The 27049-nt window shown below is 44.6% G+C and overlaps 2 protein-coding genes and 1 long non-coding RNA gene across 3 annotated transcripts in view; 1 reads left to right on the top strand and 2 right to left on the bottom strand.

Moving 5' to 3' along the window:
• Positions 1-585: 585 nt before the first annotated feature.
• b3galt8 (beta-1,3-galactosyltransferase 8) lies at positions 586-2336 on the bottom strand. Its single transcript, XM_076167502.1, has one exon. The coding sequence runs from the start codon at positions 2194-2196 to the stop codon at positions 1234-1236; it is 963 nt and encodes a 320-aa protein (XP_076023617.1). The 5' UTR covers positions 2197-2336; the 3' UTR covers positions 586-1233.
• A 1077-nt stretch (positions 2337-3413) lies between these two features.
• tncb (tenascin Cb) overlaps positions 3414-27049 on the bottom strand; it is a 48380-nt gene continuing 24744 nt past the window's right edge. The window contains exons 4-23 of the mRNA XM_076167430.1: positions 25919-26182; positions 25719-25834; positions 25017-25170; positions 21242-21511; positions 20563-20748; positions 19320-19409; positions 18782-19045; positions 15157-15432; positions 11883-12155; positions 10654-10776; positions 8916-9059; positions 8601-8720; positions 8292-8435; positions 7335-7465; positions 6755-6887; positions 5970-6121; positions 5797-5893; positions 5494-5652; positions 4829-4992; positions 3414-4635 (exon numbers count right to left, since the gene is read on the bottom strand). Coding sequence (XP_076023545.1) covers positions 4525-4635; positions 4829-4992; positions 5494-5652; positions 5797-5893; positions 5970-6121; positions 6755-6887; positions 7335-7465; positions 8292-8435; positions 8601-8720; positions 8916-9059; positions 10654-10776; positions 11883-12155; positions 15157-15432; positions 18782-19045; positions 19320-19409; positions 20563-20748; positions 21242-21511; positions 25017-25170; positions 25719-25834; positions 25919-26182 — 3371 coding nt within the window. The 3' untranslated portion in view covers positions 3414-4524. The remainder of the gene's footprint in view (positions 4636-4828; positions 4993-5493; positions 5653-5796; positions 5894-5969; positions 6122-6754; positions 6888-7334; positions 7466-8291; positions 8436-8600; positions 8721-8915; positions 9060-10653; positions 10777-11882; positions 12156-15156; positions 15433-18781; positions 19046-19319; positions 19410-20562; positions 20749-21241; positions 21512-25016; positions 25171-25718; positions 25835-25918; positions 26183-27049) is intronic.
• Positions 8373-21291, top strand: LOC143013762 (uncharacterized). The gene is made up of 4 exons (XR_012965217.1): positions 8373-8463; positions 8899-8982; positions 10638-10764; positions 21227-21291. It is a non-coding gene; the product is annotated as an uncharacterized LOC143013762 (long non-coding RNA).

Here is a 27049-nt window from a genome sequence, read left to right as displayed (position 1 = left end):
AGTATTGTGGAGTTGTGAGCTTGTTGCACTGTAGGTGTTGTGGAGTTTGCACCAGGCCATCTGCTGATGTTTGGCCAGCTGGTGGCTCATGAATCAGCGGTTGTATATTTACGAGCCCCCTCACTGCAGCTCGGTCACTACGGCATCTCATCGTGTTACCTTCAGGTCTCACCGTCCTCCACTGTCCGGTCTGCGGCTGATCTGATTGTGACTCATCTGAAACCAGCAGTCTAACGCCTAACTCGATCAATTACAATGTTACCATAGCAACAACCCATAGCTCATTTTCACAGCAAAACATGTCCTCGGTTCAATGTTCCTCCAATCATTTTATTCTTGTGAAGGTGGAAAAGTTGAGGAATAATTATACAATGAGTTGATAGAGCGCATCATTGTTGTCATTTCTTACAGCAACATGAACGATCCAGTCACATCATGGTGCATAATGACATGAGATCAATCTGGGTAATAACTTTGGTGTGTGTCACAGGCAGGTAGCATCAAACTTTAACTCAAATTAATACAACAATATTCATTAATTGTCTGATCGCTGCCATGGACTTTATTTTCTTTTTGGAGCCATCCAGTGAAAACTACCCTGTACACTGGTTTATGCTGCCACCTGCTGGTTCTAACATGTAATTACAAAACAGAGGCAAAACCAGAAACACAAGCTAATAAAGTATTCAAGCAAATAAGGCACTTAATTGCACAGTGAGGCAGTAAATTAACTTGCATTGCATTGAGGCATAGTTGAATATATAGATATATATTATCATCCTCGTTTTATTTTTTCCTTTTAATGTGTAATTAACACAAGATTTGGACCACAAAGGACCCGTCAGTGCAATTTGGGTAAAATGGATCTACACCCACTTTATCTTTGGTTTAAACTAACTGAGTCCTAATATAAATAAATATAAAGTTCTTGTATTCCCGTCTCATAAAGGCAGTGACCTTCTGACCTCTGACCTTCCTGGTTCCATAGCTGTGTAGTGTTTAAAGGCAGAAGCGGTCGTTTCTGAAACATAAGGTGCAGGAAAAAGGCAAATACATTCATCCACACGTCTGTAAAGTGAGCCATCTGTAAAATGATCTCATATCCAGATGACGTCATTCCTTAATAGATGTGTTTGTTCCATTGACCCCCCCCCCCCCCCCCCCCCATGGCTGTTTTTCCTTTCATGGCTATATTTCCCTTGCAGTTGCACATCTTGTGATAAAAATGTGTCATCAGCAGCTAAGATGCCCTTGGGAGAAGTCCTGCCAAATAGTGAGCAGTTCTGATGGCTTAAACCCGTTGACAATGACCAGTTTGGCAAAGGTGCACCGGTCGTACGCAACTCTTTGGATTGCAAACAGGTCCCTGATGGGCAGGAAGCTTCTGGAGTACACAGGCTGGACCCCGAGCACCTGTAGACACAGACCTACATACACATCCTCCAGTGGGATCATCCGCACAAATCTGGACGCCCAGGTGATCCTGCTGGCCAGATCTGTGGAGAAGACGTACCCAGCGCCTGAGACGTACACAGGGAAGCTGTCCTTGGCGTAGGACAGCTTTGGGAGGTACCACTTGCTCGTTCTGCCCCTGCGAGGTTTCCCGTCTCTGATCACTGATCCTGTGATGAAGCTGTGCCAGGGTGAGCTCCTCAGCTGTCTGAGCAGGTAGAACACGTTCACAAAGATGTCAGCGTCCACCTTCATGCCAAAGGAGGAGTTAGGACAGTAGATGGCCAGCCAGTTCATCATCATCATGGTCTTGATGACCAAGTTGTGGTAAATATCAAGGAAGTTCATCTGGATGATGTCAGCGTGTTTCCTGCTCTCCTGGTCCAGGAGGTTCTGAGTCTCTGATGCCCGGTCCACCTGAGGGAGTCCCACAAAGAACAGAGTCAGAGTGTCGGGACCTGGAGCGCCCCATGTTGCCCTGATGGCCCCCCTCTCTGCCACCTGTCCAGGACCAATGGGCACCAGAAACACCAGGAAGGGGCTCTTGTCCCTGCAGACTGCGGGCTGGTTGTGGATGTAAGTGTATGTCGCAGGGTTCAGAGGCCTGTGGTGCTCCTCCGGTACCGGGGTCGGCTTTGGCAGCGGACCACGAAATGTAACGCGGCATACTAACACATGCGCAGACAGGACGAGCACTACCAGAATCAGGATCTTCAACACGCGAGAAAAAAAAGGTGCCCTCATTGCCCGCAGTCTCCAGTTTCTGTTGAGCCGAATCGAACAGAGAATTCTGGAAAGTCACACACACTCTCACACTCACAAACACACACACAGCGCTGCCAGGAAGTGCAGCCGCTCCCAGGGCGCATTTACCACATAGAACAGTGAGAGGCGAGGAGGGGGAGGAGCCACTGCGGCGCGCCCACTGCCCGCGGGGCAGTCAGGACGCGGCAGACAGGCAGGACGCGGCAGGCAGGACGCGGCAGGCAGGAAGCGGCAGGCAGGACGCGGCAGGGAGGCAGGACGCGGCAGGGAGGCAGGACGCGGCAGGGAGGCAGGACGCGCCCCTCCATTGGCATGACGACACCGCCCCCTTGCATATGTGCAAGGCAAATATGCATTCAGCTGAAGAAGACTCATTTACAATCAAGTATCTCGTTTTCCATCCAGCAAACCTCAGCAGTTTGTCTGGCTAACCTAACGTGACTATTCAGGTTTTATTATTTAGTTTTTATTCATACTGAACAAGAACGACTTAATAATGTGAAACAGAGGATTGATGTATATCATCACCACAGACCTACAATAACGCCTTTATTGTCCTTTTAAGGTGGACTTAAGAGTTTAGATGCCAGCATGAGATAGGTTTTTGCATATGGTGAACTGATAATATAATTATATTATCAATTTAATGTGTTTTCTTCTTCTTATTGTTCTTTCTCTTACCATTTCACCCAGAAACATGTATTTCTGTGTACATTTGCCTTTTATAATCAAACTCCACAGTTTAAAGGCCGGCTGAACCGTCCTCAGGGTCTGCTGCCATCTAGTGGTGACCTGATATGAACACAGTTTGAACGCTTGTCTATGGCAGAAAGACAATCTTATTAAGATCTAAAAACTTAAATTATGGACATCTCCTTACTTTGTGCTTCACTTTATCAATGAAATAAAATGCCATCTTACTTTTAAACAAACTTTGTTTTATTGTAATACAGTATACAGAGAAACACCTGTTGTTCACCCAGTTATAAACAAACAAAACAATAAAAACAAACTTAATTTACACAGGCATTCTTTAGAGGGTCAGTGGTTTAGTAACCAGGGGATGTGGGGAGAGAAACAATAACTAGTGGTAAAGTTTTGGCCTGCCCAAACACTATTTTCAGCAATATACGCATAAAGATCTTAACCACATCGACAGGAATTCAATTTTAATTGGTCTTTTTTTGATTTTCATCATTAACAACACATAACATTCTTGTTCCACATGTACCGTATGTACTGTACTAAAAACATGAATCTCCTCATTTCATTCTATACTGAATAACAGGTCCTGCCTCAGATTCATAAAGGAAACAACGCCATTTCTTTAGCTTTTTAAAAACACAATACTGTGGCTGTAGCATGATGCGTTCAGGGGCTCACACAAAGAATGGGAACCTTTGCCATCCAGATGGACATGAGATGTGATGGGTAAATACTTTTCTTTACTTTGTTTCATTTCCTTTCCATCAGAAGTCAGATGTCTGGTGTTGAAAGTAGGGATTGTGGAATCGAGGGAAAGTGGGAAGGCTAAAGTGACACCGACACTGGTAAGTCGCACAAAGACAAACAAATGGCTTAGTTAGATGAAGGTAACATCTGCAAGGTGCCTTCTGAGTAAAATCCCTTTTTTCAACTTAAAAATGTTTAAATCACATGTACAGATGTACAATATTGTACAAGGAATAGCATTTCTATGATAATTCTTTTAAATTATCACTGTGTTATCCATTTTATCCACAGAGGCCCTGAACCTAAACAAGACCACATAAAGTGTAAACAGCTTTTCCTGTCTGTGAAACCCCAAAATGTGACTATATGTGGTTTTGTGACGTGAGATAGGGAATGGTATTAATGACTGTACACAACATAATGCCCAAGCTGCACACGCACCTCCCCGCCAATGCTGCAACACAACAGAAATGGAAAACACATGAATGGTTGTGTGGTGGTGCGGTTTGCTCTCTTTGGTGCATGAATAGAATCAGTTGCGGCGGCTTGATTTAAGTCCATTTTGTAATGTGCTTTTTTTTTTAATTTCCACACCTGCAGTGTTTCAACTGCACACAACCTTCACACGTTCACTGGAGAAGGGGGACAGGGCGGGCGGCGGCGGTTGGTTAGGGGTGAAGACTGGTTTGTGAGCGAATGGGAGGAAGATGTGTGGGTTAGTGTGGACGCAGCAGGGCTCTTGGCAGTGGCTTTGGTAGCTGCAGGGTGGGTGGGTATGTGTGAAAGTCCAGACAGAGAAATACTAGTGTTGTTGATGTTGTTGTTGTTGTTGGTGGTGGTGGGTTTCAGGATCATCTATGATCGTTTCCTCCTTCCCTCCAAGTTCCTGAAGTTGGATGGCCTTATCTTCATCTCGGCAAATTCAATCGAGTGCTCATGGCCTTTCCAGTGGAACCAGTTCACACCCTGGAGAAGACAAATATGGATTTCATTATTTATCAGGATTAACATCAGGAGGCTTCATTGTAATCTAGAACTCAAATTAGAGATGAATTAATAGAGATTAATCATTCATTTGACACGTGAAAGGAAGTGTTGAGGTATCCATCTTCAGGTTCTCTCCCAGTTTGAGCGGCGGCGCTGCTGTGTGAAGCCGTACCTTGCTGTGACTGTTATCTCCGTATCTTCCCATGAGGTTGACGCGGTGGCAGTTCTTATACCAGAAAGCTCCCTTATAGGACAGGGCACAGTTTGTGACGGCAATGTCGTTGTCATGGTCATAAGTGGAGAACGGACGGCCATGATGGTACGTCATGGAGTCTCCTGCAGAGATGAGCAGCAGGGAGAAAGTGGGATCAGTCTATGTACCGGCCAGGAAAACCTAAATCCTGTTAAACGAGCCGGTGACTTCTGTTTTCCTGCCTTGTCCTTCATAATGAATGATTAACCCCATCTTGTTATCTTGATACGTTACTTATCTACACCTTGCATCTGATAGGTGTGAGGTGTAGAGGCTCACAGAAGACATTAACAGTGTCAGACTGAGATCCAAACACAGAGCATGGTGCGTCCACATAACAGGAGGACACGCACATGCAAAGTGTACATACATGTTCCAACCTCAGATGACAGTATTCACAAAGCGTTTCTCCATAATGACTTCACATTCTAATGCATGTAGTAAAACAAGTGCAAATTTAATTAAGAAAATAAAAACGTCATGGGGTTTTTAGCCTGCAGGCTGTTGTGATCCCAATGATGTGTGTGTGTGTGTGTGTGTGTGTGTGTGTGTGTGTGTGTAGGCTGCTGAGGCCAGCCGTGTACCTGCAGTGCCACTGTATCCTCCTACATGGACCTTGTATCGCGTGCGTGGTTCAGAGATAGAGAACTTGTCGTAATGGGCGTAAGCTGTCTCTCCCTTATCTCTCAGGTCCACTCGCAGCTCATACTGACCGGCTGTGATCTTATGGAGGTTTGACAGACCTGGAGGACAAAGGGAAATGATTGAACCTGCGAGTCTCTAAGTCTCAGAGGAAACGCTGATAAGGACGGTGTTGATAAGTTGATATGCAACAAGCTTTCCAATTTAGCATGTGGTAGTTTACTGTGATGTTTGTTTGAGATTACCGAGCCAGAATTCATCGTTCATGTCACCAAAGCCAGCTGTGTAGTTCTTCCAGTTGCGGAAAAACTCCAGTTTACCACTTTGACGTCTGAGGAAAACCTGCAAGGAGGAACACAAATGAATCACCGTCCCAATCAAGTCAATACAAGGTGTGTTTTCTGAGCAGATGACTTACGATCCATCCGCCCCCGTCGCTGCTCATGTCGCAGTAGACCTGGACGGCCTGGTTCTCATCTCCGCCCAGGTAGATGGTGTGCAGGCCGGTTGTGGTGTCGCCGTTCAGCAAAACCTGGGAGCAATCTCTGGGGAATCTGTACAGGACTCCAGCTACACACACACACACACACACACACACACACACACACACACACACACACACACACACACACACAATATAAATAGATAATAATAATAATAATAATAATAATAATAATAATAATAATAATAATAATAATAATAATAATAATAATAAACGTGATTTCTGTCCAAGCAGATATTTTAATCAGATAGAGCCGGGGAGATAGAGAATATCTGGATCTGGGCGATGGGATGCTGTTTGACCCATGTTTCCAGCAGGTATCCTTGACTGGAGTACAGGTACGTGGTCAAACAGGAAGTCAAACATGTGACATTGTGTCAGCTTAATGATCCTGGTCAACCAATTTGCATTAAACATAAAGCTAGCAGAACACATGGAGCATTTGAGGCTGATGGACACACTGATGGACACACTGATGGACACACTGTAAACCTCACAGGTGAGTTAAGATCAAATGTTCAAACTGTATGAATGAACACTGAATGGCGTTATGGGACTGAACACTAACAGCACCCCCTTTTGGCCATTAGACATATTACATTCACACCCACTCTATTCCTCATTATCTCACTGCATGGAGCAGCTTCATGTGGATTTAATAGTGGATATTTGTTTTGCTAAGTGTGCATAAATCCACTTACTTGTAGTGAAGACAGTTCTGAGGATTCTGCTTCTCTTGGGCCCAGCGATGGCCTGCAGCATGACTGAATACTCTGTGGAGGCGCTGAGCTGAGCCATGTTGTAGGACACAGCAGTGGGACTCAACACCACTTCCTATGAAACAAACAAACACAGCAGTTTGATTTCTCACCACATTCCGTGTTCTTATTATCATTTTTATCTTTAATGCTTATTCCAGCCTGATTTATGTTCTAGGAGAAACATTAAACACCGACTTTAACAAGTGCAGATGTTCAGAATAACAGATCAGAAACTAGAGTCGTAAAAGTGGTTGTTTACTGACATTTGTTAATGTTTAGCATGATGATATGATCGTCCAGAGGCAGCAGAGAGACCAAAGGTTCATACAACCTGGGTCTTAAACATGCAGCAGCTCATTAATATGCTGATTTTAAATGTTCTTTCACCTGGGACACACTTCACTACACATTGAGTTAATTCACGCAGGGGGAATCTTAATGAACAAGCTTCCATCATTGCTGCTCTTATGAAGCGTGACCCTGTGTAGTTCAGGTGATCTCTTTATTAATGTGGACTCACCCGGACGGTTCCATCTGCAGACTCAAAGCTGAGGATGTATCCAGTGATGTCAGCGCGGGGGGGTCTCCAGGTCAGCAGGGCGTTCTCTGTCTGGATGTTACTGGCTGCCAGATCCTGGGGGGCGTCGACATCTGACACACAACAAGCATCAACTGACATTTAGAAGGAGGTCCTGCTCTCTCTCTGCTAGTTTTATTATTTGTTATGGATTTAGAACACATCATGTTTTTCTGTCTTTTGGAAAACTTGATTGCAACATCTAAATTATATTTAATCAATAATTCAATATTGTGAGTGTTTTAAAGTTGCTTTTTACAATAATAAACACTATTCTTTTCATTCAAACGTTCATGTGTGATATGTGGATAAGTTCATTAGTCCCATCTCAACACATAATCTCAACACACAACACAACACAACACAACACAACATCACACAACACAACACAACACAACAAAACACAACACAACACAACACAACACAACACAACACAACACAACATAAGACAACACAACACAACATAACATAACATGACACAACACAACACAACACAACACAACGTAACATAACATAACATTACACAACACAACACAACACAATACATCACAACATAACATTACACAACACAACACAATACATCACAACATAACAGTACACAACACAACACAACACAACACAACACAACACAACACAACACAACATAACATAACATAATACAACAACACAACTGCTAAATTTGCTACCTTTCTACTGTGTATGCTATAATGTGATAATACTGTATCTTGTATCCCTTTATACTTCCAGATGTGGTGTATTTCAGCTTTAAATACACACTGAATCTATATTTACCACCAGGACAAAGTTCTACTTTATTGAACACACTATTCTCTGAAGCAGTAAAGACTCAAATCAAACCAGTCTGTGTGACACAGTGGCTGGTGTGAGCTCAGCACTCACCGGTGGTAAACTCTGTTGTCGTGGCAGCGCTCTTGGCCAGGTCTCTCACAGCGTAGACCTTCACAGTGTAGCGTGTCGCCGGCGTCAGAGAGCCCATTTCAAACTCCACCACATTTCCTGACACGCGCTCCATCACTGGGGCAACTGGAAGACGCAGACAGGCAGGACTGAGGTATGGGACTTACACTACATATGCATGCACATTAAAGAGGGGGTTAAGGGTCTCAGGATGGGTCAGAACCTGGACCTAGAGAGTGATGAATCAGGGAATCGTATGTATGTGTGAGTGTCTTCATGCACGTTACCTACCCGTGTCTGCACTGTATGTGATGACGTAACCATCAACAGTAGCGATGGCAGGCTGCCAGAGCAACAGAGCTTCAGTGTCTGTGATGTTGACTGCAGTCAGACCTCGAGGCTTATCCAGAGCTGACACACACACACACACACACACACACACACACACACACACACACACAGTCAGTGAGCAGACCCTATTCACATTTTCAACACGTACCTATTCTAATGAATGCTGCCTCACCTGAAGACAATGTGTGTGTGTGTGTGTGTGTGTGTGTGTGTGTGTGTGTGTGTGTGTGTGTTGCAGTCCCAGGTGAGCCGTACCTGTGGTGACACTGTCTGACCCAGGCTCACTCTCCCTCTGACCCTTGACAGCGACGACTGTGACCTGGTAGGTGACCCCGGGTGTCAGGTTGGGCAGCACCGTCTGAGACTCAGAGCCGTCCACTGTCACCGTCTTAGCGTTTCCTACACATCCATACCAAACATGACAGCTTAAACATTCACATTTTAGTAAGTAGATGATTACATTTCATAACATTTCCATTTCATATTGTCAAATTACCTGATGACAAGCGTTAACTATTGTATTATTGTATTCTTATGTGCATCACTTACATTATAATGGTTCACTTAACTATCAGTAAGCACAACAACTGGCCACTAGAGGGCAGAATCAATCCACCACCGGAGCATAGTGGCCTGAAGATTGATGGCCAAAGCAGCAGGGAGACAGCCGAACACATTTTCATAGCTAATAAAATGTCTTTAACAAACTGCCATAGATAACAATGCTGCTTGATGAATTCACACAGTTACAAAAGCATCTATCCTTGTGAGTGTTAGAGTGTATGACTGCGGGGTTGGGTGGGGTTTCGGGGTGGGACGCCATCTCTCTGGTTCCTTCCTTTCCTGTTTGTTTCTCCCCTATCTCTCTCTCTCTCTCTCTCTCTCTCTCTCTCTCTCTCTCTCTCTCTCTCTCTATCACAACCTATGATGCGATTTGTACTAGCCTACTTTGCTGTTTGACATCATCCTGTAAGTTCTGTATGTACCCTATGACATCATTGCAACTCCAGCCCACTTGTACTCTACCTCAGGGTCTATGTATAAAGTTCAACAACAATAGAAGGGATATCACAACCTTCTTCCCTCTCTCTCTCTCTCTCTCTCTCTCTCTCTCTCTCTCTCTCTCTCTCTCTCTCTCTCTCTCCTCTTTCCCCTCTTTCTATATCAAAAAATGATCTCCAAAATACCCTACACCTGTATGCACAATGTCATGTACACTATCTGCTTCAATAAAAACAAATTGCAAAAAAGAAAAAGTGAGTGTTAGAGCTTATGGCGTAGTTAACTCACTTGAGATCAGTTACCATGACAAGAATATTTATAATGTACCTTCCAGCAGAATATCTCACATTATGCAAAGTAGCACCAAACTACAATAAAGTAGTTAATATGAGGTTTTCTGAAAGGACACACAACATTGCTTGTTGGATCAATTGCAGTATTTTGTCATCACTGATTGGAGGTTGTAGCTACAAAGTAAGTGATGAGTTCTTCCTTGTTTCAGAATGAATGAATGAATGGGTTTTGGGTTGAACCACATTGTTTACTTTGGTATTTGATTGCGAAATTACAATTTATCTATTCATGGGCGTTTTTGTGTGGAGAAGTAACACACACTGTGTAACCTTGCCACGGTTTGGTGCAGTAGTTACTGTCACACATCCACATTGTGCTCATTCAAGCTGGTCAAAGTCCTTATTAGAGTTTATATTGAGAGTCAGGTTTGTGCTATAAACATATGTGACGTTCAACCATGTAGCCATACATACAACACATGTAGGTCATTTGTGCCATAGGTGTACAAGCCTACATTACTTCTGGAATAATAATAATAATAATTGCTGGACATCTTGAAAATAATGACATTTACGTATTTAAACTTTATTTGTTATGGTTCTGGCGGCCAAATATTCCATTTAATTCTGAAAAAAAAACTAAGTATTTGAGGGAGTGCTAGATTGAGTTTTCTTTCCACAGATGCAGTGACACTGACCTCCATGTGCAGGCACGTAGGTGACCTGATAGCTGTCCACTCGGGCTCTTGGCACCACCCAGTGAACGGTGGCAGACGTATCGGTGACATCAGAAAATCGGACGCCTTTAGGTGAGCCCAGGTCTGACACACACACACACACAGGACGCAGAGGACAAGTGGGGAGGAAACGAGACAAAAGGTAAGCTAGGTCAATATGTGTGTGATGTCTGTTTGAGATGGGATTGGTTAGAAGGCGGAAGTTCATATGTGTGTCAGTGAACATCAGGATATTCCAGTGTCTCATTCAGCAGAAGACAAGACAACACACACACATGTATTCTGTTATTGTAGCAGGGGCAGATCCACCACAGAGAGGCACTTATGTCAGAAAGGAGTGAAAGAATACAGAGAGTGAGTTAGACAAACAAAGAGGGCCTGGGGAAGCCCGGGCTCATGGCGACCCTGCCCAGCAACAGTGAACCACAGTCTCTTGCGTGACAGACCTGAGGAGATTAACTTGCCCCCATTTCATGGAAACACAAAAGTGAAACATGCGCCACGCAACCCAAGAGTAAAGCCTTACCCCCAGGGAGGACAGGGGACGGAGCTGCAGACACCCATTCTATGGGACGCAGACAACTTCCCCCCTTTTACAAAGAGAGACAGGCAGACAGAGACAACCGGACAGAGACGACATGAAACAGAATGGTACAAAGAGCTCAATGGAGTTTTGGATAGTCATTCAGAATTTGTGAAGCTGGTTTGGTGTGAAATTGGATAATTTAGAGTGAACCAGTATCTTTCAAATGATCAATACAAATGCTTCAGATTCCTCATATCAGACTTGCCCAAATTCAATTCTTAAACCAAGGCTGTGACCCTTGAACCCATACCATTCTGACAGGAAGCCAGCAGTTCTAAGGAGTACAGTGAAGGGGGAAGTGTTCTAATGTGTTCACTGCTGAGAAGTGCTGGTGCTTTCTACTGGAACCACTCAAGAGCATTGACAAGACAAGACAGTTCAAGGATAAACACACTGAAGTGAACAGACCACACAGAAAGACACAGACCTTCATCAAACATTAACTTCTGTCCGTAATCTATTTCCAGGCTGCTACGTTAAGTGCTTTAAACAAACAACATGACTCATTGTGATCAGGATTAGTAGACAAAGACAAACGTGACACGTCCAGAAAATGATTGACAGAGTAACTTCACATGTTTGGCTCCATCCCTTCACCATGTACCTGTTCTCACCGCCTCATTTACAGACTTGGTGCGTCGTCCCAAAACCAGCCCAAAGATCTGGACCTCATACTCGGTGTCCTCTGTGAGCTCAGTGATCATTACGCTTCTCTCCTCGCTGTCCAGCACCAGCTCTCTGGGTCGCCCCAGACCCTGAGCCTGGCTCACCATTATGACAAAGGTGTCAATGGTGTCCTCTTCAGCCGTCCAGGCCAACTTAAAGCTCTCAGGCGTGACGTCGGAGACTAGAAGAGCCTCCACTTTGGGTTCAGCCTCTGAGTGACAGGGGAAAGCAAGTTTTTCCTTCTTTGTGAAACTGCAGATTGCTTTGGAAATTTCATGAGCATGGCAGAAGCATTGACAGGGACAGAGAGCGTATTAGACGATGTGCTGAGGCCAGTACTGATTAGAACAAAGCCCAGAGACAATCAACCAAACAGAGAGAAAACAGAAGAAGAGTATTACAGCAAAGAAAGATCTTCAGGCACTGAGGCTGATTGTTATAATCCAGGTGCATTGCAACAATAATACATTAGTAAGCCGGCCCATCAAAGCCACTGTGGTCAATAAAGAGAAAAGAAATGTTTCTTTACATCGTGTATGGCTGGAAACGGGAATTTGATTCATTTGTTTTCATTTCTGAAGTTGAAAGATTTCAAAACAGTGAACTTTATTAATTTAATAATATTTAAGGTATCGAACAAAGAATGGTTGAGGAAGTATTAAAGTATTTCCCTGAGTTAATAAAGCAAAACAAAAGACGCAATTAGAGGAAAATGTATGGTTTTCCTGTTTCTATGCTTCTCTGAGCTGAGTTCTCATATGTAGTAGTTCAGACATGTGAGTAGAAGCGTATGGATGTGAGCGTTGCCATGTGCTGCAGTAGAAGCTGGTAGTTAAGCAGTAATTAATGGCAGCGATAGGAAGAGAGACTGCCGCTCCGTTTCTTCTAAAGGACGAGTTCACTGCAGCTAATTAGCAGGAGAAACTTCCGGTAGCAGCACAGATGGACACACGGACCGGACAGAGCTTTGAAAGCAGTCTGGATAGAGGAAGATATTAGTGGGCTCAGCAAAGCCTCAATAAAGCCCGGATCCACTGCTCATTAAAACACTGCACCCAATGTGAGGGTCTCAGGGGTCCTTGAACTCGCCTCAAACCCCCTTTTTTATTGTGAGGGAAAACGCATGAGGCATTTGTTGTGAGAAGAAGCGGTGGAAATGAGAAGCAGAGCAGACAAATCCCGGGGAGCTGTCACTCTTCATTAGCCGCCAGGCGGCTTTAGCTGGTCAGTGGAGGAGAGGGAGGGCCGCATCCATCAGAGGGAGCTACAACGCGCTAGCTAGCTGCCGATTTCACCCACAACTCCAACACCCCCTCACTCGTCTACACCCCGTACCCCTCCACACCCCCCCCCAAAGACCTCAGGGAACACAATCTGGACTCACAAAAGGGAGTCTGTTACTGGAGGAGGTACTCGGCGCCAGCTAACCTGCTGCAGAATGGAGTCTGCAGGCAGGACCCCGGAGCTGGATCAGGTCTGATAACAGCAGGAGCAGCTCGGGGGGGGGGAAGGAAGCACGTGTTCACTCTCTGCTCGCTGATTAGAGAAAGTTTAAACCAAAACTTCCCCTGCTGTGTCATCTTCCAGCAGATCGACCGACACAGAGCATCCCATAATCAAATGAGCGGCCGCGTGTATCGACAACACTAAATGTTTTATGGATTAAGTGATGCTAATGTAGAAATGTTAACACGGTTCCTCCTCCGGTCATTAGCATGCAGACAATAGGCCCAGTTGAGTGTATGCCATATTCTGCGTGGCCCCAGAAGCCCCTGGCACCCTCACACCAGAGCCCAGGGGCAATGGCAGCATGAGAATGAGGAGCGGTCCAGGCTGGGGGGAACTGGGGATGCATACAGACGAGAGGCCTCACACAAAGTGACAAAAGCGCCTCAGGGTTGGGCTTTTTTCCCCCTGCGCTTCTGTCGCTCCTCCATCTTTCCTCCACTTGACTGAGCGTCGTCAGTGAAATGCTTATTGATAAGAGCAGATTAGACCTAAATGTTCTCGCGTGTTTGCTCTTCCAGTCCTGAATGAGGCGGGGATGAGAAAGTGCTTTGTTTTGTTTTGGTTGAGCTTTTTTTTCCCCCCCCTAATGCTCAGCAGCCATTCTAAAGCTGCAGCGGTGTGTTCTGTTCTGGTTTCACTGCGCTCAGCCCGGTCATTAGAGCATAAATCTCAGCAGGTTAAGCACTGATAATGACTGTGATCGCTGCAGTGGGAGGGGAAACCAGCGCACCTGTTGTGTTCCACTTTAACAGCACACTGACCATTATTACAACATGTGGTCCTCCCTGTTCACATTACACACCAGGTGCTGTTTCAGGGCTGGACTCGTACCAACAGGCAGACTGACAGCTTAAAGGTGGATCAAAGGTGGATCAGGAGCGGATCTGCGGCAGGACTAAGGTGGATTGAATTGGTTTAGTGTGGGTGTTGTGGAAAGAGTGTTGGCTCGTTTCACAATCCCAGCATCAAAGGGAGGATGTGTGCGTGATGGATGATTGATGGGGAGGTGTGTGTGTGTGTGTGTGTGTGTGTGTGTGTGTGTGTAGGCACTGCCGTCTGAATGGAAAGCAGCGTTTGTTTACACCAGGAAGAACAAATTCCACCACAGTGGCTGATAGGTAGATTGTCTTTAGATGACTTTTAGATGAGTCCACATGAATGAACAGAGAGAAACATGGAAGGAGTGTTTGTGCTGTGAAATAATCTCTTTGTCTTTGTGCTTGGCCCTTTTTCTTATCACCTTCTATTCTTTTGTTTTCTCTTTAAACAGAGGGAGAGAAAGAGAAATTCTGCCAAGAGCCAAAGAGGTTTTCACTTTGACTGCGTCTATATTTCAACTTAAAATCGATTCTGTTTCTCTGTAGGCGAAGTGAAGCTACAGAGGCTGAAGCTTCCTCTATAAACATCATAATAATGCTGGGAATATTAAGGCATTTTTCAAATAGCGTGGAAAACTCAGCAGTGATCATTTCAGCCTGACAGCATAACAATCAACGCTATGCCAGCTCTGCTCCAAACCCACACCCAGTAGAGCCAATGTAACACTTCAGGGTGGTGTTGAACATCCACACCACAGCTCTATGAATAGACAAACAACATCTGATGACAAGTACGCAAGTATTGGAGAGTCAACACCGATGAATTCAGTAGAAGAAAGGAGTAAAGGAAAGAGAAATGTCCCAGAGGTGATACGGCGTTGATACCTGTGATGGTGTCTGCAAAGACCGGATCTAAGAGGCCCCCCCTGTACAAGCCAAACAGATTGACCCTGTACCATGTGGTGGGGGAGAGGCCAGAGATGGCGAGGCTTCGAGCATCGGCAGACACCGTGTGGTTTTGCCACTCGGCGCCCATCTCTGCGTCGGTAACCTCAACCAGAAAAGCCTCGAAGGCCCCGTCCTCTGCGAACCAGGACAGGAGGAAGCTGTCCCACGACACTTCACTGATGGTGACGTTGGTTACAATAGGCTTCTCCTCCTCTGGGTGACAACAAACACAACATTACAGCACTGGGACAGACACACACACAGAGGTAAGGTTCAGACTGATATGGAAGCATCAAAGCCAATCATGAAAGTTTCAGAGTGAAGCCTAGGATGGCGTTAACTATAGAATCATCATCTAGCAGTTTGATAAAGTTTTGTATTGACTCCATTCATCAGTCTGACCTTGGAACACACATGCATACACAGACCCAGAACAGTCTCCTCCCTTTGAAGCTTGCTTATTGACCCAAGTGTTCATTGTGAAACATATAAAACACACAGAGGAAACACACAAACAAAGAGAAGGAGTCCTCCTTGTCCTCCTTGTTCAGAATCTGCTGCATATAAAAAAGAAGAGGGTCGTCATTGATGATCGCTCATTTGTATTTCAGTCGTTCCATTTCCTGCCCAGAGAAAAAAAAGAGGTCTTCACTTCTGTCTGGAGTGGAAATATTATCTGATTTCCACTACAAAAGCCCCGGCTGAACAAACAGCCTCATTATCAACCACTGCCTATAGCCATCTCCTCCATATAACCACATAAGTGGGAAGAGAAAGGCATATAGATAGAAAGACATGCTGATGCAGCTCCTGTGCATTAATGGCTGTGAATGAGCCATTAACATTTGAAGGTGCAGTGTAGCCCTGCCGTTACGGCAGAAGTGCACTGTTCACTTCAAATCTATGGGAAAAGGCATGCGGGGCCACGTGCAGCAGCAGCAGCAGCAGCAGCCTGTAATTGGAGTCCATTGTGTGTGCAAGCATTCAGAGTAGATTAGAAAGAGATGGTGATAGATGGTGCAGGTAAACATCAAGGCTGCCATTATCCCCCTCTCACTGAGTGCTCCAGAGTGGGACAGAGAGCAAATGGGATGGAAGAAAACAGGAATATGAGGGGATGATTTCAGCTAAGGTGGTTTATGAAGGGAAATGGATTTGCTGTTTAGTTCTGATGGATTTCAGGTCCTGGTGACTGTTTGAGTCAGCTTTGTGTTTGATGTTGCTTATAGCCGTGGTGAACTTCAGTCCAGAAGTTGAATCACAACCAGATTATTGGAACTGATTATGGGAGAATCAATATGTGTTCCATTGAATTGAATTGAATTTGAATCAAAACCACTTTTTTAAAAAGCTGGCACAAAGCAGGGGTCTTTAGTTTCTGTCACATATCAGAAGAAGAATAAGGTTCAAGTTAGGGAAAGTGGAAGGGGGCTGTGGGGACTGATCTGGTAAATGTGTTCCTGCTGTAGAAAGGTTTGAGGCTAAATGTCCAAATGTGATGATGTCCATTAAGTCTTTTAGAAAATATGCTGAATTCTTCTTCTGTAAGCTTCAATTGCTTCATTCCAGTGTGAAGTCCTGGTTAGTAGCTCGTCTCAGTATGGCTCACATGCAGACAGTGTGTGACCTCAAATGGTGACCTCAGATATCACTTAGTCATTCAGATATCTGCCATTTGATCCACATGGGTTCACGACATGAAAGATCATTTTCAGGATGAGGACATTCTCCTAAATCTGCCCTCAGATCCTCCCGGTGCATGCAGGGTAATGACACTTTTCCTCTCATGCTTTCTGTCCTCTATCCACCTCTTCATGCACAATTTCTGCATAAGAATGCGTTGGAAACCAAGCATGTGCTGACCACCGGGCTCCAAAAGTGCTCCTGGTTTCCTTCAGTACATCATTATTCAGTTACTTTGACATCTGACAAAGAAAATCCAGCACTTGGTGACATTTCTGGGTTGAGATTGCTGGATTTGGTTTCCCTCAGCGTGGCTCACACAACAATGCACAATGAAAATCAAACATATTTGTTTTGTTATTTGATTTGTGGCTATTGGAACATTGGTTGACTGCTCAGGCTTTTATCATTCCCTCATGTCTGTCACCGTTCCTCCCTGAGTGTTCTGATGAAACAAAGGCCTCCAGCGTGTCCTGCAGTCTATGATTCTCCTCCAGTCAGATGATTCATTTAGATTATGATAATCCCACTTTTTGTCCCCCCTGGTTTCTCACTTTGTTTGACTACGTCTTTGCTCCTGCTTCCAAACACCACAGGCTTGTGTTGGGATTATTTCTTAGCAGGTCCTCTGAAACACTCAAAAGGAAATGCTTGTAATCCTTTCGATGGCCATTGATTGTCAGGCCCAAGCACCGCTTCCCCCCCCCCCGCCCCCCCGACACCTTACCTGACCTCACCCCACCCCTCCTCCTTTCATCAATTTCTTCCCGCTCCTGTAAAATGAATGCGATGTGTGTTTGCGCTCCGTGTCTGGAGACGATAAAGCCCGCAGATCAGCCGAGCTGGGGATTAGCGTGCTGGCGATTTTGGAGACAATGTTTTAACAGGAGTCCCAGCATGTGGCCTTTTATCTGACAGACCCACAGTTCATCGTGGTCAAATCACACAAAACCAGAGGGGAGCTGGGCTCACGCCAACAATTATCACATGAATGAACATTGTGTGTGGAGCGCACATGTCCATACAAGCACACACACCCTCCCACCTACACACACACACACACGCACGCTCAGACACGCTCAAACGCACGTGCACACACACACACAGACACATTAAAGTCTGTCTTCTATTTTTTTTGGCAGCGTGTAATTGAAAAATGCAACAAAAGACGGCTATCCACGAGCTAACCAGCTATTCCCTCATGCCGGATCGATTCTTGCCCCGCAGCCATGCATTTAATGGGCGCTGGTTGCATAACTTGAAGATTTACTCCTGAAATGTTTGTCTTGGAGGCAACCTGACCGCAGCGCAGAAACATAGCCACAACCACTTCATTTGTCTTTTCACGTTCTGGTTTCAAAAAGGGAGAAAAAAGAAAAACAAGCCCACATGCTAAAAAATGAGGGGGGCGGAGGAGGGGGCGGGTAGAGACAGAATGACTTACAGTCGGGAGCTAACAATGATTTCAATTCATCCCCTCGGTTTGGCTGCAGTACTGCAGGACAAGAAAATGTCACCTGTGGTTAATGAGAAGTCGTTGTGGTCTTTCTCCTGCAGTGAGCTTCACTCTGAGGAACCACTGTCTCTGCTCTCAGTCTGGGCCACGGCTCAGCTTTAAGGCTGTCAGAGGCAAACTTTACCTCCATACTTTGTTCAGACATGAAAAGTCTGGATGGAATATTTCAGGGTATTTATAGAAACTATAATTCCTCTAAAGCAGCGTCACAATCAATCAGGGTTCACTCCTGCAAATGCAGCTTTGAATTCAGACTCCCACTGATTCCAGACACTTCATTGACTACTACTAATAGAACAAACATGTATCTTTGATCTAATCAAGTGTTTGAGGCCGTGTGGGTGTGTGTTTGTCCGTGCTGACCTGTGGGAGCTGATATGGTGGCGGGTGCACTCGTCCTGCGGCCTCTCTCGGCGCTGATGCGGATGGAGTACAGCATGCCAGGCGTCAGGGACCTCAGCATGTACGACTCAGCGCTCCCTGGGATCACTTCTTCAGATTTATGACCATCGGCCGACATGTAAACTAGCCTGTATGTGTCCAGCTTGGCCAGCGGCGCCTTCCACTCCAGCATCATGGTGGTCTCTGTCACCTCCACTACAGTCAGATCCTTGGGAGCGTCCAGGGCTGAGATGACAACAGTATCAATAAGTATCAATACGTCAATGAGGTTAAGTTTAGGGCTGAACTTCTCCTTTAATTTGGTCACTGGACAGGTCACTGGACATAAAATGTATCTTTGTTTTGGAGAGGGTGAAATTAATGATTCACTAATACAGAATGAATCATTTAAGCACGGGCAATTTACAAAATCCGTAGAATACACTGAGACAAAGAGATGGGAACTTTGTGGGAAATCTGTCTGAAAGAAGAAGACTGTGTTTGGGTAAAAGCATCTCACCCGTCACAGCGTTGGTTGTGGTGGGTGGACTCTCACGCTGGTGTTTGACAGCTGTCACACCCATCCCATACTCCGTCCCTGGTCTCAGTCCTGCACAACCAGAGAGAAGCAAAGCACTGCATCATAACCAATAAAAAGCAATGTCATGTTTTCATTCATACTAGATGTCACTGAATGACTGAAGTGGCCAGCTGTTTCAACCAAAGGCACTGTGCCAAGGGCTGAAACATAAAATGCTCTCAAGTGTGTTGATTGCGCAATACATGATGGCCTAATTGTGTTTTATGGAAAGCCTGAGTTCACTGTGAAACATCAGTGATGTATTTATGTTGATGGATCTATAGGGCCATTGTGGCCGACCAGAACCAGGAGGGCGTAGAGGCCCTTTGGTCTCTACTATTAAGACCTCTCTCAATCAGAGTGCCCCTAATTCCTTTATTAACTCCCACAGAGGTCATCACACACAGAGTCTTACAGCATGAAATTACACCTAATGCCCAGGAAACTCATTATCAATAAAATCACGAGCGTGAAGCCAATTACAGATAATAACTGTGTGAAAGAGCTGCTGAGGTGTGTGTGGAGTAGAGGGGGGGGTGTTGGCTGAATGGACACTGTGCTTTATTTCCAGGGGATGGGCCTCCCAAGGACAAAGAATCAGGCCAGACAAAGACACCATTACCCTGTTTTTGGAAGTTTTTTTTATTTCTCATGGTGCTTAATCCCTCCATGCAGGGCCACATAGTTTAGAAACAAACAGAGGAAAAAAAAAATCCTCATCCGCCTGAAAGCATGGCAGCATGGTGACAGCGGTGCAGATAGATGAAAGCGCGCCTGCTTTGGATTGTTTGAGCAAGATCTCACACTGAAACAAGTGACAGTGTTATTTAATTTAAAGTGTGAATGCCAAAGCCCCCTGGGTGGTTTGCTAATAAAGTGGCCTTTTGTGGACGGGCAAACATTTCACAACAAAAAAACAAAGGCAGGCCATTTAACAGAGAGTAAAAAAGTAGGAGGTATTTGTGTACGGCCATTACTTTCACACACATTTGGACTCAAAGCAAATACAGAATGAAAATAGGGAGTATGTTCCCAATATAGCAACATCTCTTCCTGCAGTCTGGACAACTTTAAATCTTCCAACCTCATGGGTCATGTGATGCACTGGTAGGCTTATCTTTGTTTGCATCACCTGTATCTGGTAACACACTGGTATATGGTGTGTGTGCTTGTGTGGGGGTACCTGTGATCTTGGCCTGTGTGGTGTCTTTAGGTCCTGGGGAGAAGAGCAGCTCCCTGTGCTCGCCTCCAGACAGAGGGCCATACTTGATGCGGTAGTTCTCCACCTGAGCCTGGCTGTTCTTCCACTCTAGAGTAATGCTCTCATCTGTCAGCTCCACTGTCTGCAGGTCCTTGGGGGCATCCAGGTCTACACACACACACATAAACAGAGAGTGGGTCTGAGTAGAGTTTGGGGTCACCTGAACCCTTTCCTGGACTTAAACTCTGCTCACAATCAACTCCACTCTTAATCATCGGTCTGGTCCTTAAGTGAAGACGAAGGTACGAAGGTAAACCGCAGCCACTTTGGGAGATTTCCTCATCATTCCCTCCTTATGAAGGTGTTTGGTCCTTATTAGAACTGGCTTCAATGAGCAAACATAAGCATGTACACACATCAGCAGGGGCTCTTCTCTCATAAACACACTGGCAACAGCAGAGTGTGTGTGGTCTGACTCCCTGCTGAGCAGGAGATCACACTGACAGCACAGCGGCTCATTAAAGCTTGGTGCAATAAAATGCTTAACGCTTTGACAGTTTTTCATATTAAGGGACGATTATGTAAAAATAAAAATAAAAATGCTTTTTTTATGAAGATACAGCTCATTATGTGATTGTATCTCCAGTAACTCCAGTCTCACCTGTGAGGAAGGTTTCATAGACAGGCATGCTGGTTGAATCTCCTCTCCGGGCCAGCAGAGACACCTGGTACTGCGTGTCGGGCCTGAGGCCTCCCAGGTGGTACTGAGTGTCAGCGGAGGACAGAGCAATCACGTCCTGGTCGGTGGGGGTGGAGCTGGGCCCAAAGGAGATGCTGACCCCATCCACCGAGGCCACGGGCTGGAACCAGGTCACCAGAGCCGTGGAGTCAGTCACATCACGCACGTTGATCTGGCTCGGGGCGTCGATCACTGGAGAGATGAGCAATAATAAACATCATCTGTTAATATATGTTGTTTTTTCCAATTTAAGTTTCTTTTACTTTCATTCCTTCATTAATTTCCTATACCTTCCTATATACAGTACATCCTTACCTTTACAGCTCTCTAAAACGTGTATATATAGAGGGTGTAAATGTTAATTGTTGCTGAGACGTTTATGAGTCCAGAGTCCAGACTTCCTCTGGCTCTGGTTCTGTCTGCTGTCTACCCTCAGTCCCTGATGTGGCTCGTCCTGAATCTGAACTTTGACTGGACTGAAGTCAGTTACAAATAATGTTTTTCCTATTCCTTATCTACTAATTAATAGTGGCAAAACTTATGCAAAAGCACAAGTTTGTCTTGTATAAAAGTAGAGGCATGTAGGCTTGAACTAATGAAAGCCTTACAGGGGCTGTAAAGACTTTACAGTGAGGTTCCATGTAGAGAAATGCATACATGGCGTATATACATATGCTGCAGTAAACGGTCCAGTCTGCTGTAATAGAGAACGTCTGACTTCACACACTGCAACTTTTCTGCAAAGACGTGCAGAATCCAAATTAAGATTTAATGTTGCTATACATCAAAAACCTCCCTAATGTCTCCACACACACAATCAGTGATTTGTATTTATAGTTTTTCTAAACATCTCAGCTAATGAACATATGAACCTCATTTAGTTCCTAGGTTCTTACAAAGGAAGCTAAGCTATGGAAATATGAATATAAATGTTTAAACTGTGGCCGTGTTGCTGCTTCCTTTAATACAAAAGAACTGTAATAGTACAGAATAGTATTATTGTATTATATAGTGAGAAAGAAGAGACTTGCTCTAACACAGTGTTTGTATTCTGGTTCAATAAAGAGTGGAGGACATGAAGGAGCTCACATTTCACAGTAAAAGAAGGAAGAAAAGCAAAGTGAAGTTGTTTAAGGCTAAGATCTTTTTGTTGTTGCCACACTGCGTTTCATAGCAGTGAGATGTTCTAATGCTAGTTGTTTGCTTTGAGCTCTTGTTTCCTCCCAGACAGAATTTATATTCGAGCAGAAGAAAACATTAAAACATATTTCTCAGCCCTAAACCTAATCCTAAAAATGGTTTCTTTCCTGTACCTTTGAGCTACACAGGCGATTGAACTCATAACTTTGGCCATAAGCGGAGAGACAGCGTAGCTCCGAGGGGTTGAAATGGCTGAAAAGGCTAAATGTGTGTGAATATAGTGACTTCAGCAATGCAGGTAACACAAGTGCAGCAGTCCTCCTGCATTTATGAGCTCATTCAAACTATTTACAGATCAAACCCCCGGGCCATGAAGTGCGCCTTTCTCCAGCAGGGAAATTGATTTGTCACACGCAAGCAACTTTAGGAAAGTCAGCCTTCTGTGCAGGGCAGATAAAATGAAGAATCTGCATTTAAGCTTAACACAGATTTGTCTTCTGAAGAGCTTGAAAGTGTGTTGTTTGGGTGTCACAATACAATTCCCCTGGGAGCCTAGTTTCCCTCTTAGCCTGACTGCTTGACTGACTGGTGCCTCCCACTCATGGTGGGGCTGGAGGGAGTAGAGAAGGGAGGAGAGAGTGGAGGCACCCACTTTACACAATTAGCCCCTCAGCATGCAAATCCCACCGTGTGCACCGCCGCCACAGTGTAATGGGAGACGGGAAGAAAGCTTGAGTGACACAGAGAACCCTGAACCTCATAAACCAGCCAGTGCTGACACACACACACACTCACACACACTCACACGTGTGCGAGAACACATGCGTGCCCTGATGTGATCATGACAGCGATTATGAGAAGCACAGATCTACTAGTTTTTGTGTCTCAGGGTTTATAGAAAAGTCTTTAATTTGGGATTTCTGGAGAGAAAAACCATTTAGTGACTACAGAGAACAAACAACACTTTCTGTTGGAATTGTATACACTGTCAGATAATGTAATTTGTGTAAAATGTATAAATTACACTGCAAAAAACACGTTTCACAATGTTTCTATTGAGATTCCCTTGATTATATAAATAAAAGTCACATTCCTGGGCTATAATAATATAATATAATAAGTGTGGTTTGTTTCAGTTTCAGTACATAAGAAATCATAGCCTTATGATGTAAACAGTAAAAGTGACACATTCGGCATTAATTTACTGTTTATAATTAAAAAAGAGATAAATGTGCTGTAGGCTGAGTTATAATTCATCATTCCTGCTCCACTGTAAAGAGAGCCTGTGTTTATAAAAAAGCTTACCACAGCTCTGAAAGGGCATTTCCACGCTTATGTCTCTTTATTCTGGCAGAGTGGAGGACATTTTCACACTAAATAAGCAAAAGGGAAGCCTGACCCAGTGTTAGATTGAGCAGCCATTTATTATGTTTGGTGCTTTATATGTTGAACATTGCCCCGCTTGTTTCATTTGCCTTTCTCAAATGAGTTGAAACAGAAGTCTCCTCGGGGTGAAACCTAACAGTATTTGAGTCGTGGTTTGTGTTTCAGCCTGGGACTCGGGCCACGGCGCCTTATTGTTAAAGAAAACACACATTCAACAAGTTCAACACGAGCCGGAGCACTTTTTACCTTCAGGCACCTAAAAATAGGCCGGTTTGTTGGTACAAGGGGAGCAGAGAGAGTGAGGATTCCACCCCTCCCTCCTCTCCTCAGATTCATCCCCCTGCCCTCAGCTCCTCGGCGTGTTTCAAACCATTGGGCTTTATAACGACAGTCGGATGGGGCAATGGAGAGATCTCATAACTCGTCAATACGGTTGAGAATCCATATCTCTTTTTACAACCCGAGCTAAATCACAACAATGCAATGAAATATAATGAGCTAATCACTCAAGCTTGACAAGTCAGGCTGGTTTCAATTCTCTGTTGGGAACTGTGAGATGGATAACTCCGAGGGAAATGTCAATGAACGTATACGGCATTATGCACGGCTCGGAGGGTACAACCTGTCTTTGTGTTTAACTTTGAGAACCGCATTGACAATGACTTCAGTTTGAACCTTTGTCTGAGCACTACAGCAACCTTTACCAGAGTGCAGCCACTGTTCAGGAATGAAGTTACAATCTCTAATAATGATCTATAATCTATCCAATAATGATTTGATTTAATAAGGGTCTTAATTTTTTGTTGTTGTAGCCGCCTTGCATATAGATGAAGAATGATGAACCATGGTTTTCTTTTGTCGTCTCAGCAGGAACACCGCTTCTTCACAATGTTGGACCCATATCTGTGTCATGATCTCATCCACCAGATCTTCTTCTTCCTGCTTAGCTGAAGATTTTATACCGCAAACCTGTCTCATATATCAGACATGGTCTCAAAAGATAATCCAGGATTTAAGAGGAGGTTGAATAGGAACAGCCGGCTGCTGAAGACATTCACGCAACACAACGTGTAGTGGGCTTCCAAAGCTAACAGAATCATTGCAAATTGATCTTGACCCTCTCAGTCATCCTTAAAGCCTGTAAGCAGTTGTTATGAATAGGAAAACTCACTTGTGACAATATTCTTGGAGGCAGGCGGTCCACGCTTTTTGTTCTTCACAACCTCCAGCTTGACCTCGTACTCCTGGCCGGGGCCCAGGCCAGACTGCTCAAAGGTGGTCTCTGGTCGGCTCAGGGAGTTCAGAATCTCCCCATCTTCCTCTTTCTGCAGGCACCAGAAAACACCAGTCATCAACCGCTACAAAGTCCAGTCCTGGCACAAACGTTTGGTGCAGAACCAAGCAGCCAAATCATATATAATGGCGCTCTGGGTGGCGCTCTGGGTGGCTTTAACACTTAAGCACAGACAGGGGATTCAGATTAATAGACCGTGGCTTGCAGCAGATCCCTGTAGAACGGGCTGTGAAGGTTTCAGTGGGTACTTGGATGAAAAAGCGCTTTAAGAAAACAACATTTACTTGGTGCCTTATGGTTTTAGCTGTCAGGAGAAGAGAGAAGGCCGTGCTAACATATTTAACTGTGGGCTGTTTGTGTTCTGGCTTGGCTTTGCTATTTTCCACATGATGCTCATCCCTGATACACATTATAAGGCAATTATTGAGTTTGAAAGAAGGGGGTTTGCGGAGGATCATCTTTGGTTTCTACCAGACGGGAATGTGGAAAATGAGGGATGCTGCGGTCGACTCTGAAGTCCACCCACCTCTGGGAATATAAAAGCTGTGTGAAGATGCAGTATTGGCAAGCAGGACTCACAGTGTTTCTGAAGATGAGATTCCAGCCATCAAAGGCAATGTCCAACGGATCCCACTGCACCTCCACTGATGTCTCCCTTACTGACTTAAACTTAAGGCCCTCAGGCTCCGGCAGATCTGAGAGGAGAGAGTAAACACGTATCCATTACATATTGTGTGTAGTTTCATCACAGCAGTAGTTGACTTGGAGGGTTTACATACGTGTTGCCACCCTGGCGCTGACAGGAACACTCTTCTTGTTGTTGAGAACCGCGTACACGCTGATCAGGTACTCCACACCAGGTTCAAGCTCCCGGATAGTGGCCGTCTTCTGGTCCCCAGGTACCCGCATGTCCAGCTCCAAACCTCCAAGGGACGTGGGCACATAGGTGACCAAGTACTCTGTCACCCGCATCTCATTCACCCAGGACAAGTCCACTGTTTCTGTGTTGACCTCCACTACCGTTAGGTCCTTGGGTGGGGACACTGTGGAGAGACACACACAGTCAAGTCTCCATCTAAACATCAGGACACACGATTCTCAGGTGGAATTTTCCAACTAGCAGTTTCCAGACGACATTCTAACATTCTTCAATGTTCCATTTTGCAGAAATTAAATGTGCAATCAAAACCAAATCAATGTTTCTCTGTGTACCTGGCACCTTTATTGTGGCATGTGGAGAATAGTTTAAAAATAAATTGGAAAAATAACCACATGGTTGTTATATTATGTTCCTGACAAAATGTAATTTGTAGAAATGCATTAGGGTTTAATATTTTTCTACAGATCAACCAAGTAAACTATGGGTGTTTCAGCCTTTAGACACTTTCACACTGCAGAGAACAGACTTAATACTTTCCAGTTGTTCGGGAACTGCAAGTGTATAAGAAAACACATTACTGATTCTCTAGGAGGACAACTGACATTATTTTATACTTTTGTACTTATTCAGAATACGAAGCAGTGCCAAAAAAAGATGCCTGGACTCATTTAAATGCACTAGACAGTCTGCAGTACAACACAGTAGATTCTATTCTGACCAGCATTCTCTGGTGCCATAGATATATTTTTCCGTTGGAGACATTAGACAACAGCACGGTCCCTCAGGAGCTAAACTGTCAACATGAGCTCAGCTGTGCGTTGGTGTTGTTGAAATAAAGTGGCTGTGCTAGTGTAGACATCACTGTCTTCCACTTTCATAATCTTCACAGTACTTGAAATGCAATGCAGTGCAGTGTGAAGAAGGCGTTTGCTTTCAGAACCACATAGTTGCGATTCTCGATTGTTCTGCTTTGGTCTTAATTTAGCTACAAACCTTTGGTGCTAAACAAGAAACAAGTTACTACAGGATC

Source organism: Genypterus blacodes, unplaced genomic scaffold, assembly GCF_046128005.1.
Source record: "Genypterus blacodes isolate CSIRO-AG114 ecotype Tasmania unplaced genomic scaffold, CSIRO-AGI_Gbla_v1 ptg000158l_1, whole genome shotgun sequence".
NCBI classification, from domain to species: Eukaryota; Metazoa; Chordata; class Actinopteri; order Ophidiiformes; family Ophidiidae; genus Genypterus; species Genypterus blacodes.
Note: the sequence above shows the minus strand (reverse complement) of the source record. Positions and strands in the feature narration are given on the sequence as shown.